The sequence below is a fragment of the Ursus maritimus genome, unplaced genomic scaffold, assembly GCF_017311325.1.
Source record: "Ursus maritimus isolate PB19 unplaced genomic scaffold, ASM1731132v1 scaffold_7, whole genome shotgun sequence".
Taxonomy (NCBI): domain Eukaryota; kingdom Metazoa; phylum Chordata; class Mammalia; order Carnivora; family Ursidae; genus Ursus; species Ursus maritimus.
The window spans coordinates 48137677-48150675 of NW_024426885.1; the positions used below are offsets into that span (position 1 = coordinate 48137677).

General features: G+C 43.0%; 1 protein-coding gene across 1 annotated transcript in view; it reads left to right on the forward strand.

Moving 5' to 3' along the window:
- The window catches only part of POLR3A (RNA polymerase III subunit A), a 45201-nt gene that overhangs the window by 14915 nt on the left and 17287 nt on the right, over positions 1 to 12999 (forward strand). The window contains exons 11-17 of the mRNA XM_008696091.2: positions 973 to 1113; positions 5239 to 5308; positions 5734 to 5861; positions 5966 to 6104; positions 7441 to 7605; positions 10269 to 10441; positions 12330 to 12441. Of these exons, the coding sequence (XP_008694313.1) occupies positions 973 to 1113; positions 5239 to 5308; positions 5734 to 5861; positions 5966 to 6104; positions 7441 to 7605; positions 10269 to 10441; positions 12330 to 12441 (928 nt within the window). The remainder of the gene's footprint in view (positions 1 to 972; positions 1114 to 5238; positions 5309 to 5733; positions 5862 to 5965; positions 6105 to 7440; positions 7606 to 10268; positions 10442 to 12329; positions 12442 to 12999) is intronic.

The following is a 12999-nucleotide window of genomic DNA, read 5'->3' on the forward strand; positions in this document are numbered from 1 at the left end:
CCCCCTTTTAATTTCACTGTTGCTGAAAAAGCCAGGTCATTTGTCCTGATGAAATGTCCCGTGTTCTCTAATATGCATGGCATTAAGAGTTTCTTCATTCTTCCTTTTATTGCAGCAAACTGGACAATAGTTCTCAAGGCAGGATCATATTCATGTTCAACTTCTGGCAAGAGTAGCTCCTAGGTGGTGCTGGCTACTTCCTCTTGCCTTATTTCAGAAGACACGTGTTGTCTGGCTGCCCCACTCTTAGATACGCTGAGAAGGTTAGGGCATCAGATTCTTCAGCCTGGTGCTTCCCTTGAAAGTTTCCTTGTCGACCTTTTTTCTAAAGGTTTCCTCCATTTATGATTGTTGCCAACATTATTTCATGCAAAATGGAGATTTGCTAATCTATCATTACTTTCACATTTCATACCTACCATTTGTATAATGAAGACTTTTGTCTTATTAAACTAGGGTTATTTGCTTACCCAAAAATACAGTTCCTAAAGGAAAGGCAGCATAAATGCCTGATTCTTTTTCCTTTACTGTCAGTTTGGGGAGGAGAGGTTTGATGTTTAGTTTTTCCAACTAGGTTGGTTTGGGTTTCGTGTGTGGTCTGCTTTCCTTTTTTTCAGTGTCATTATAAACTCTTGGGTTTTTATTTAGTGAGTGTGTTCTAATCAGCTTCTGCCATGAATCTGTTTGATATCAAACTGTGATATCATTGGCCAAGGGAGCCCTTTCTTATGGCTCTTAGGTTGGTATTTGCCTTGTGTTAAACTCATTGCATTGTTTTAATCTAATAAAGCTACTTGAATAAGTCCATAAGTGACATGTTATCACTTGACAGGACATACTAGAAATTTATTAATCTAAAGTATCCCGTTCTCCAGGAAACCATTTATTAATGTTTTGAAACCATGAAGTTTTGGATAAATGACTAAGTCCCTCTCCTATTTTGTTTTGTGTGTGTGTGTGTGTATTCCACAGGCCAAAGTCAAGCCGCACCGGACCTTCAGATTTAACGAGTGTGTCTGTACACCCTACAATGCGGATTTCGATGGTGATGAAATGAACCTTCATCTTCCTCAAACGGAGGAAGCTAAAGCAGAGGCCCTTGTTCTGATGGGGGTACGTAGAGTGGCAGTCCCGCCTCTGTATAACAGCTTGAAAAGAGGGGAAGGGCAGTGGGTCCTGTTTGAAAGCACGTTATAGTGTGTAAGGGAGTGTCTGTGACGGGTGGGGAGTCGAGGAGTATCTTCTGGCCTATAGTGTGCATCTCTAAGGGAAAGTACCTATGCGAGCACCAGCTATGAAAAGATAAGACAAGTATATAGCCCTAGATCCTTTAGTTTACGTTTTGCTATTAGGCTTTATCACGTATCATTCCCTCTATCTATCCTTGTATCTATCCATAATCCATCTTATATCTGGAAGCATTTAATGGTAATTGACAGACATTTAGTATACTCCCTAAATACCTCAGTCTACATATAGTTAGATTTAAATGGTTTGTTTTTTTCCCTTATTTTTCTTTTTTAAGGTGAAGTGTACCATTCTGTTGTATGCATTGGCAAGTGCATAGAGCTATGTATATCAGACTATCGTCAAGATAGAGAGCCTTACTATAACCCCCGAAGTTTCTTCTTGTGCCTTTCCATTATAACCATGCCCTCACCTGCTGGCGGCAATACAGTCCTGATTTTTTCCCTGCTTTGTATCTGGTGTGTCTTCTCTAAAACTCCACGTGAGTGGAATCATACGTATATGTCTTTTTGTGTACCTCTTCTTTCACTCAGCATGCTTTTGAAAATCATCTATAGTTGTACATTTGTTGCAGTTTGTTGCTTTTTATTGCTGAAGAGTGTTAGATGAATAAACCAGTTCATGTTTAAAAAGTAAAAAAGACAAGGATATAACAATATCTTGACTGTTGGGTATCATGGGAAAAGCATAAGACATTCTACATAAGTGGATTTTTTGATAGCTGAAGATTCTTTAAGTACTAATACATTTTACTGAACATTCTGAACAAAAATCTTCCAACTGTATATTACATGCTTGCTTGTTGTCTAGAGCACACGCTGAACAAAATCATTCTGTAGGGGTTAGGTTTTCCATGTTCCCAGTACTCTGGTTTTCCGTGTCATGGGCTGATTTGTCTGTGGCTCAGTGCTCCTACCTCCAAAACACTTCTCACCATTTCAGATTCAGTGCTTTTTTAATCTTTTAGGTTAGGGTGTTAGTATGATTCTAAAGTAAAGGCAATTAAGTTCTGCAAGTGTATCTATTAAACTACAGGAGGTTTCAGTGGGGACAGGGAGGAGGGGCTGCATTCTTCGCTCCTGCCTGGGTTCTTCACGCCTAAAGTTGATATAGTTTTTCTGGTAAAGTGTATATACACTTAACTACCAAGAAATTCATGTGGCTAAAATACACTGTGGTCTTCAGTTTTTTAAAAATTGATTCTTATTTATTCAAACATTCCGGCATAATGGAGTTACTTAAATAAGATTAGATTTTTACATGTCACAACTGCTCTGTGTTCTTTATTTCCACCTCTTTTTATCTGTTTGTTCCTTATCCGTGAATTTAGATACTTGTCGTGGTCATGCTTTGTAATAGCCTCTGTTTTCCTTTTTACTACTTACTGTATTATAAATGCCCCCATTTGGGCACGTGGGTTGCTCCGTTGGTTAAGCGTCAGACTCTTGGTTTTGGCGTGGGTCATGATTTCAGGATTGTGAGTTTGAGCCCTGCGTTGGGCTCTACACTGGACATGGAACCTGCTTTAGATTCTCTCTCTCTCTCCTTTTTCCTCAGCCCTTCCCCTCCTTTAAAAAAGTTAATAAATATAAATTTAAAGATAAATGCCCCCTTTTGTTGTAAAGTCTTCATAATTGCAACTATAATGGCTTCACAGTATCTCACCAGGTTAACACACCAAGGTTCATCTACCTTCTCTTCAGAATTTAGGGTGTTTTCCCTGTTCTGCTATGAGGATGAATCCCTCAGTAGCCATCTTTGTGTATTTGGAGTCTGTCTTCTGAATTATTCCTTCAGACTCCTCAGTCTTTTAAAATGACTTGGTTGATGCTCGTTGAGCACCAGCTGTGCCAAGTACTCTTCTAGGAACACAGCACAGAATAAGAAAGTCAAAGTTCTTGTTCTCATCCGTTATTCAAATAGGGAGAAGTGGAGTATAAACAAATATAAAATAGGTCAGGTGGTGGTAAGTGCTGAGAAGAAAAGAACAAAGCACAGCAAGGAGGAAAGAAAATGAGAGGGTCCTATTCCATGGAGGATGGTCAGGGAGGCCCATTGGAATGATAACACTTGAGCCAACTTCTGAAAGAAGTGGGAGAATGAGCATCGTGACTGTCAGCATAAGAGCAGTCCAAGCAGAGGAACAGCAGGTGCAAAGACCCTGTAGTATGATCATAACTGGCATGACAAGAGGCTAGCCTGTTTCCTCATAAGCCTCAGTATTTGTAGCAGTTGTGATGAGTGCCGTGTTCGGTGTTGGTGGACAGCGAGAGATGATGGAGGGTGGGCGGCCACGAATGAGTTCTGCGCTCCTACAGTCAGATGGTATGTTGATCATTCCTTCTGACCTTGCACTCTCTTTTCTAGAAAGCTCTCCAGAGGACATAATCAGAGTTGCAAAACTGTGATAGTAAAACATTAGAAATAGGCAATCTTACCAATAAAGAATTGGTAAGATTAAATTATGTCTCATTCATACCACAAAATCTGTGCAGCTCTTGAAAATGATGATATAGTTTATATAGTTATTGGCATGAAAGCCACTTATGATTTGTTCTTTATTTAAAAAAGCAGGCTGTGTGTATGACATGATCCTATTTTATTTGGTAAAGAGATGCTTCTATGTTTATAAAAATGTTTATAGCTGGAAGTTGGAAGGGTTATATACCAAAATCTTATAACAGCAGTTCTTTGGTTTAGCAGTTCCATGAAGAGATGTTTTTTTGGATTTTTTATTTTTTTTTACCTTTTTTACATGTTTCTATTTTAGATTTTTTTCTATAAAGAACAACTATTTTTGTAATAAAATGTAATGTGTAGAATGTTGCCGGTGATATCAGCTCTGTAACTGGTTTCTAGTGATAACGGCCTGCCGCCAACCAGTTGGACTTCAGCATTGACTTTGCTACTGGGGATCCATTTCATTATAATAACATATTTCTTTGGTTAAAAATGACAACAGTAAAACACAGGTTCCAAGGATATTGGGATGGAAGAATCTTTAGTTATCATCAGGACAAATCCCCTCAATTTCATGTAAGAAAATTTATCTACTATATTGACTCAGCAATTCCGACTCAGTGGGGTGGGTATGGCTCTAGCCTGAGTGTAGTCCCAAGATACCCAGGAGAATTGCAAAATATGCAGATCCCAGCTTCATGTGCTCAGGCCCCAGACCACCTCCCTCTCCCACTCCAGAGAGACTCTTGAAAGCAGGCATGAACAACCGTCTTCCAGCCCTAGTTGGAGGATCGCTGTTCTGTGCAGCATTCACAAGGAGGCCCCTTGGAGGACCTTTCACTCCAGGTGAGGTTGCCCAGACAAGCCACAAGTAACACGAGCATCTCCACATCAAGATCTGAGGAAATTTATCCGTGAGTTCTATCTCAACAACACCAAAAATTGAGCAAATGCATTCTGATGCATAGAATCTTCTTTGAACTTGTTAATCATGCCCTGAACAACTAGCATGCCTTTTTGCTCAGTGTAGGCACTCATTAAATTTTAATTAAATCCTGTTGTTAATTATTGTTAGAACCCAGTGTCTTAACCAAGAGAAGCTCAGCAGTTGTGTGTCATTATGGAGAGGTATGAAATTGATTGACCTCAGAGGTAACAGTGCTGCTCATCATTCATAGAAGTGAATTTTCTTTGAAGAAGTGCATTTATTAATAACTATGAAGTCTTACACATATGTGGAGTTCTTAGAGGAATCCAAAACAACTTCACTCAGTATTGATTTTAGTGTTGGTAAGAACATCTGAGGCCTATTTCTTGTCTCGCCTTGGCAGGTAAAGGAAAGAGGAGCTGGTAACAGGGGGGATTGGGACCCCTGGCTTCCATTTCTCAGCCTCTTTTTCCTGCTCCCCAGCTAGTCTGTATTTATTTACAGCAGTTCGGAGGCTTTGTGGTGCAGTTCCGTGGCCTGCGTCATGCAATCCAAAGAACGTATGGATGGAATGGCTAACATATTGTTTGTTTTCCCTTCAGACTAAAGCAAATCTGGTAACACCGAGGAATGGAGAACCACTAATTGCTGCTATTCAGGATTTTCTAACAGGTGTGTTTATGAATTCACTTGAAAGGAGACTGGAAGACCAGGATTCTCATTCACAGTGAATCACGTAACAACTTAAAAAGCTGTGTAATTTCCTGTGTTCTATTCTGTTGTTTGTTTACTAAGTGTGATTGTGAACCAACATGAGAGATTTTGTATTGGTTGGTTATGCATGGAATCAATTAGCATTTGTTGAGCTAAGGTGCACTAGACATTTTTCTGAGCACTGGAGATAGGTCAGTGAGTCAGACAAAGTCCCTCTCCTCGAGAAGCTTCTGTTCCGGTAGGAGGAGAGAGCCAGCAAGCAGCTGTATGTTTTAATTGACTCCTTTGGTAATAGCCCCAATTCATTTTAAAATTGAAACCTCGTGATTTTTCTCACAATTTCGTTCCGTTTCTTTGTGTTGTGTCGTTTCCAACATTCATAGGTGCCTATCTCCTCACCCTTAAGGACACTTTCTTTGACCGCGCCAAGGCTTGCCAAATCATTGCTTCAATATTGGTTGGCAAGGATGAGAAAATTAAAGTTCACCTCCCACCCCCGACGATACTAAAGGTTTGTGCGGACGCTGGGGGTGCCAGTGGCAAGTTAGCCCACGAGCGCTCTGCCGTCAAGACCAGGCTCAGCCGACTGATGCTGTGGCTTCCTTCCTCCTGCAGCCTGTCACCCTGTGGACGGGAAAGCAGATCTTCAGTGTTATCCTCAGACCAAGCGATGACAACCCAGTGAGGGCCAACCTCCGAACCAAGGGCAAGCAGTACTGTGGCAAAGGAGAGGATCTCTGTGTCAATGACTCCTGTGAGTGCAGGCAGCAGGGTGGAAGGGGGCAGAAAGCAGGTGGCCAATGACTGCCTTCACGGAGCAAGGAAACCCGAGGTTTCTCTTAGGCAGGAAGTTTATTCTTCGGGGAAATGTAGTTGGTGTTTCTCCTCTCGGCTGTGACTCCCCATTTCTCTAAAAAGTAGAGATCACATTGATACATGATCCAGCGATTAGAATGTTCTTCTCCAGAGCTCCAGATGTGTTTTAGGTGACTAGTTTCTGTAAATCCATGCAATTTCTTTTATTCTGTCCCTGCCCTTTGGTTTTTTTGTTTGTTTGCCATCAGCAAGGGTCTCATTATTTAAGGCATATAATTTATCATTTTACATCCAAAAATGTGTTCATTGTCTAAAAGTATAACTAATAGGACTGTTTTTTTCCTGCCTCCTGGTCAGTAAGTTTTTTATAACATGAAGATCGGGTGTAACCATGAGAGGATTTAATGTTAAACCATCCAAGTCATCCAGACTAATTCAACCCAAAGTACAGTCCATAGACCAATGCCATTCGGCCAGCATTTGGTTTTTGGCGCAAGCTCCTTTGCTTCCCCCGCTACTGCTAACAAGCTATTCCCCAGCAGACTACTCTGAAGGGCATTGACTTTGAATGGGCTTTGCTAGCAAGGCCTTGTGACAAGAAATGGATCTCCAGGACTCTGCACTGAAGAACTGAACTGCGGAGTCTCTGAAGGTCAAGATTTCTACTGTTTGGTCATGAAGAGTAGATGTTTTGAAGGGCTCCAATTTTTCTCAGGTTTATAACCGTTACTTTTTTTTTTTTTTTTTTTTAATCGTTGACAATTTACTTTGAAAATACACTCTCTGGTGTTTTAGGTGTTTTGGCTCCTTGTTTTAGATTGTGCTTTGTTTCTACCTAGATGTGAATTTTATTCTGTTGTATAGGCTCTTCCAGGCGCCATTAGTTTCCATTCTCTTGTGTGAATAACAACGTGCTTTACCGTTTATAGAGTACTTTGTTGCACATGATTTCTTTCATCAGATGCTCAAAATACCCCTGTGACATAAAGATGACAAGGGATCAGTACTGTCATTCTCAGTTCACAGTTGAAAATGAGGGTCAAGTAGTACATTTCAGAGTTAGAATTGTAAGGTAACTAACTAGGCTTTTTATGGCTTTTCAAAAGTCCCTAGATTTCTCTCTTTACTCCTCAAACATTCTTCGGAGAATTTTTATTTTCTCTGCTTTAATTTTCAATATGGGAACATATTTTTTCAACTGCCTCATGTTCGTTTTGGAAGGAGGCTAAGTAGTGCTTGTTTGTTTACATGCGTGTTCATCGTTACCCTTGCAGATGTTACTATCCAGAACAGCGAGTTGATGAGCGGCAGCATGGACAAGGGAACGCTGGGGTCCGGATCCAAGAACAACATTTTCTACATTTTGCTGCGAGACTGGGGGCAGAGCGAAGCAGCCGATGCGATGTCGCGGCTTGCCAGGCTGGCTCCTGTCTACCTCTGTGAGTATCTCAGCGTCCTCGTTCTGTTGCAGTGCTTGCTGAGGTGTTAGGGGCTCTGCGGTTTCCTTCTTTTACCTTTAACTCCCCCCACCCCCACACAGCACACACATACCTGCGCACAGGAGAGGAGACTTACTCCCGGCTAAATCATTTGTGCCTTCACTTCATGAGATTAGCTCAGTACTGACCAGTTTGGTTCAGATTTGAATTTGCTCTTGAGTTCTTGTCCCACGTGTGCAGTAGCAGCTCTCTGTTGCCTGTCAGACAGCGTCGTTAGACCAAAGGCCCTTCACGGGCTGCTTCCCAGGTGCCTGAGCTCCGACGACAGCCCTCTGGGCTCTTGTGACTCGGCTCTGCTAGGGCCTCAGTCTTTCCCTTCTCTCCTTGCACTATTCTGTTTCCTCTGTTTCCTCGGGCTTTGAGCAGGCCCTAGGTCCAGATTTTTACATGCCCAAAAGCATTTTTATTCAGATCCTACACTTGATCGATTCTCTGGCTGGGTATAGAACTGTGGATTGATTTCTATCTTTCCTTGGAATTTTGAAGGTCTCCTCTACTCTGGCCCTCCGAGCTGCTGTTAAAGTGGATTTCTATTCTTGTTTTCACATTGTTGTATCTGCCTTTTCATTCCAGAAGCTTTGAGAATCCTCTGTTTTTGGTGTTCTGGAAGTTCACAATGGTAGAACCTTGGTATGGGTTTCTCCGTTGTGCTGGGCACTCTGTGAGCTCTCTTAATCTGCCACCATGTGTCCTTCAGTTGTGGAAATTTTCTCATGTTTGGTTTGGTTTTTGTGTTTTTGTTATTGTTTTACTGCTAGTTTTCTCACCTTAATTATCTCTGTTCTTTCTTTTTGGAATTCCTGTTCATTGCATAAGTAGAGCTTCTACTTGGCTCTCTGATTTCCTTATCTTCTTTTTTCCCTGTTGTCCATTTCCTTGTTTCTGGATTCCTTTTGTCTTTTTTTTTTTAAGATTTTATTTATTCATTTGAGAAAGAGAGAGACCACGCGTGTGCACGTGTGCACATGAGCAGAGGGAGAGGCAAATGGAGAGGGAGAAGCGGACTCCCCACTGAGCAAGGAGCCTGAGGTGGGGCTCGATCCCAGGACCCTGGGATCATAACCTGAGCTGAAGGCAGACTCTTAACCATCTGAGCCACCCAGGCATCACTCCTTTTATCTTTTAAAGTGATTAGTTCTGCTTTTTTTTTTTTAATTTTAACTATCATTTATTTATTTTCCATTGTGCCTATTTGTAAGTGTAGTTTTTTGCTTTTCAGGGTTTTTTTTAAGGCTTCCTGTTCTTGATCTCCAGATACATCTTCTCTGTCAGACACAATATTTTTCATAGCTTTATTTGCTCCCTGAATTTTCTCATTAGTTTCATTTTTCTGTGCATTTGTTGTCTTTAGTCTTTCACATCAAAGACATTCCTCAAATATCTGGTAGTCCGTAGCTATCCATTCATACTTTTAGGAGTGAGACACCAAACACTGATTAGAAATGGAGCCTGTTGGGAGCGCCTAGGTGGCTCAGTTGTTAAGCGTCTGCCTTCGGCTCAGGTCATGATCCCAGCGTTCTGGGACAGAGCCTCACATCAGGCTCCCTGCTCAGCGGGAAGCCTGCTTCTCCCTCTCCCACTCCCCCTGCTTATGTTCCTTCTCTCGCTGCCTCTCTCTCTGTCAAATAAATAAATAAAATCTTTAAAAAAGAAATGGAGCCTGTTGGTTGATGGGCTTCTGTGCTCCTTGATTGAGCTGCAAGCCAACATTTTTATTGAGGAACTGCCAAATATCCCTATTAGTAATGTTTTTCTCTAGGGAGGCTTGGTTTCTCCAGGGACATATCTTCCAGTCTCAGTCCCCCCATCCCCCCACCACTGGCTGAAACTTGCTTGCTAGGCTTCTGGGAGCTGGACAGGAAAAGGGGCCAAGGGATCACAGCCATGGAATATAGTGTCCCTTGTGCCCTGCTTTCCAGTCGTCCCCATCTGTCTGCAGTCCAGAGCTTTCTAATTCCATTACTGAACTCCTGTCTCCCTCAGGAAAATACTGATTTTCCACCAGGTTTCCTTATTTCCAACACATATGTTATCCCCAGCATCTGCAGAAGCTGGTGGTACAGTTTCTAAGCCTTTCCAGACTCATGGCTCCTCATTTCCGTAGCCACTCTTAAGCATCCCTTCCCCACCCTACTAGGCCAAGTGCCTCTTGTCCACCCATTTCTACATACGTTAGGGTTAGGATAGTTGGTGGGGCATAGTTCCCTCAATGGTGGGGTTTTGCTGTGTTCTGGAATGATTTCTGAAGAAGGAAGGGGGTGTGGGCAGAAAGACATCTCTAAGATGGTGTCTTAGAACAAAAAGTCAGGTGGCTCACTTTCCATTGCTGGCTTTCTCCGGCTGCTTTTTAGTGTTTTAATACTGGTCTGCTTTATATTATAGTTAGTTGGGGACATGACTTGCCCCCCACTGGGTTGTGAGGTCTCTGACAGGATTCAGTGAGTCATGGTCGTTGTCACATAACTCGCTAGTGACTGCCGGGATACGTTTTTGTTTCATTGGATCATGACGTGTTCTTTGAAGGTGTAAACTTGTTTCCGTGTGGTAGGCTGACCATCATTCACAGCTCTCTCTTTCTGCTCCATCTGCCAACTATTCTGCAGCAAACCGGGGATTCTCCATTGGGATTGGTGACGTCACACCTGGTCAGGGACTGCTGAAGGCGAAGTACGAGTTGCTGAACGCTGGCTATAAAAAGTGTGACGAGTACATCGAAGCCCTGAACACAGGCAAGCTGCAGCAGCAGCCTGGCTGCACCGCTGAGGAGACTCTGGAGGTAGGAGGGGAGGGGTCAACGCAGTGGCTTCAGCCCCACGTCAGCTCTGCGCTGTGCGTTCCTTTAACCAGGGGAGGGCGACCTTCAGTCAGATCCTGTATATCCCTAGCAGCTCTCACGTTCCTAGGTGTTGAAAACATGGCCGTCTGCTCGCTCGACCACACGGGGCTGCTCTTGTTCCAGCATCACTCCTAGGCCCCTGCTGTAACCGGTGCTCGTGCTTCTGCCCTTTCTATTTCTAGCATGTCTCCGGTAGAGACTGGCAACCACAGCTCTTTAAATGGGTGGTCTTTGATGGGGTCGCTGCTTGGCTCAGTCGGTAGAGCGTGTGACTCTCGATCTCAGGGTTGTAGGTTCAAACCCCACGCTAGGTATAGAGATTACTTAAAAATAAAAATCTTTTAAAAATAAAAATCAGCAGACGGTCTTCGAAAGAGACTTGGACTCAGAAGAGGGAAGATTTGTATCTGAGAGTCACATGCCTATCTGCTGCCCCTGTCACATTTGAAACTAGGTTAGCTGAGAACTTGACCAGCAAGGGTCAGAATCAGAACGGCCGGGGCGCCTGGGTGGCTCAGTTGTTAAGCATCGGCCTTCGGCTCAGGGCATGATCCCAGGGTCCTGGGATCAAGCCCCGCATCAGGCTCCCTGCTCTGCTGGGAGCCTGCTTCTTCCTCTCCAACTCCCCCTGCTTGTGTTCCCTCTCTCGCTGGCTGTCTCTCTCTCCGTCAAATAAATAAATAAATAAAATATTAAAAAAAAAAAAAAAAAAAAGAATCAGAACGGCCACCAGCCACTGCGAGCCCTACGTTCTCTCTCAGACAGCCTGCGTCAGCGGTCTGACTGCACCAGGATTTTGCCTGGCTCTCTCTGGTCTCCCCTGTATACAGCCCCTGGCTCAGGGCTTTAACTCACCTAAGTGTGGAAGAATAGATAAGCAGTAAGAAATTTTCTGATGGAAGGAATTTTTTGTGAACTAGGAAGAAAGCAGAGTTGTAGGCACTATTCATCATTAGCTCATTCATAATCTCGCTGAGTCTTAAGAGAGAAACAGAGGTTTCTCACTGACTTACCTGGAAGGTTACTTGGGGCTTTCAGCAGCAGAACTTGGTTTTCGTGGAACCTGCTTGTCACTGATTCAGCACCCTAAATTATGAGTTGAGGAAGGACAACCTGTGGAAGAGCTCACGGACTAGAATATTCTTGTTGAGTCACCTCCTCCCACACTCTTAATTTGTGGGAATTCACATGTGTGCTTGGAAAGTAAAAAACAAGAGGTAAATTTTATAAGTAGTACAAGCAATTCTCCTTTACTATATACTACACGTTGCCTTATACTTCGTACGTTTACTTAAGCAGATGGGTATGTCTACAGTAACATACATACAAACATATAGTGCTATAGGGTGCTCGCTGTACACAAAGCCATTCGAGTTCTACCTTATGGGCCACTTAAAGGGTTTTTAAAATAAATAAAGATTTTTCAGGGTTTTGTTACTAATCAGTTTTACCTTAAGCACTGATTTTAGAACCTTGTGGAAGATGTGGGTCTTTTTTTTTTTTTTTAAGATTTTATTTATGTATTTGACAGAGAGCCAGAGAGTACAAGTGGGGGGAAACAGCAGAGAGAGCAGGGAGCCTGATGTGGGGCTCGGTCCCAGGACCCTGTGATCATGACCTGAGCCAAAGGCAGACGCTTAACCGACTGAGCCACCCAGGTGCCCCAACATGTGGACCTTTATAGATAAGGCGTTTTGGTCTTCAAAGGTTCGAAAACCTTAATTGGAAATCTGACATCTGGCTTAAATTTTTTCGAATTTCATGAAATGTCAGATCAAACGTTGGTAATAGGCACAGCCCCCATGCACCTCTCTCTGCCCCCTGCCAGGCTCTGATCCTGAAGGAGCTGTCTGTGATCCGAGACCACGCCGGCAGCGCCTGCCTCCGGGAATTGGATAAGAGCAACAGCCCACTCACTATGGCTCTTTGCGGCTCCAAAGGTGAGTGTGCCTCCGGCTGCCGCTGTCATCATGTTCTCTGTATGGGATTGCAGGTGTTGTGCCAGGAAGTGTACACGTCATAACTTCAGACTGTTCGTTTATGAGGGGATTGCTTTTTAAATCACATGTACGGAAAGAGACTTAATTATTTGCATTGTAGTGATTTAACCGCTGTGGAGGAACTTGTATACGTGTGGGTTTCAGAGCCCAAGGATGCTTCAGGCAAACTTGATCTTTTTTTTTTTTTTTAATTTTCTGAATTAATATATTTCATGATGTGGCAAAACGCTTTCATTTCATAGTTACTTAGAACCTGAAAGCATTAGGTTTCGTGGTACTGCACTCTGATTCAAAACCTCCGTGCTTCTATTTCTGTCAACTTTTGTAGCAGAATAAAGTCCAGCTTTGCTGCCTTTCCCCCCAGTATCCTCCTTCCTGCTCCTGGTGTACATACACGCCCCCACTTTCCCATTCCTGTGTCTTTCCTTCCCACTCTTCCACTTAACTTTGGAATTCCTCTCCTCGTCCCTTTTCATGTCCAAATCGTAGGGTCCTGCT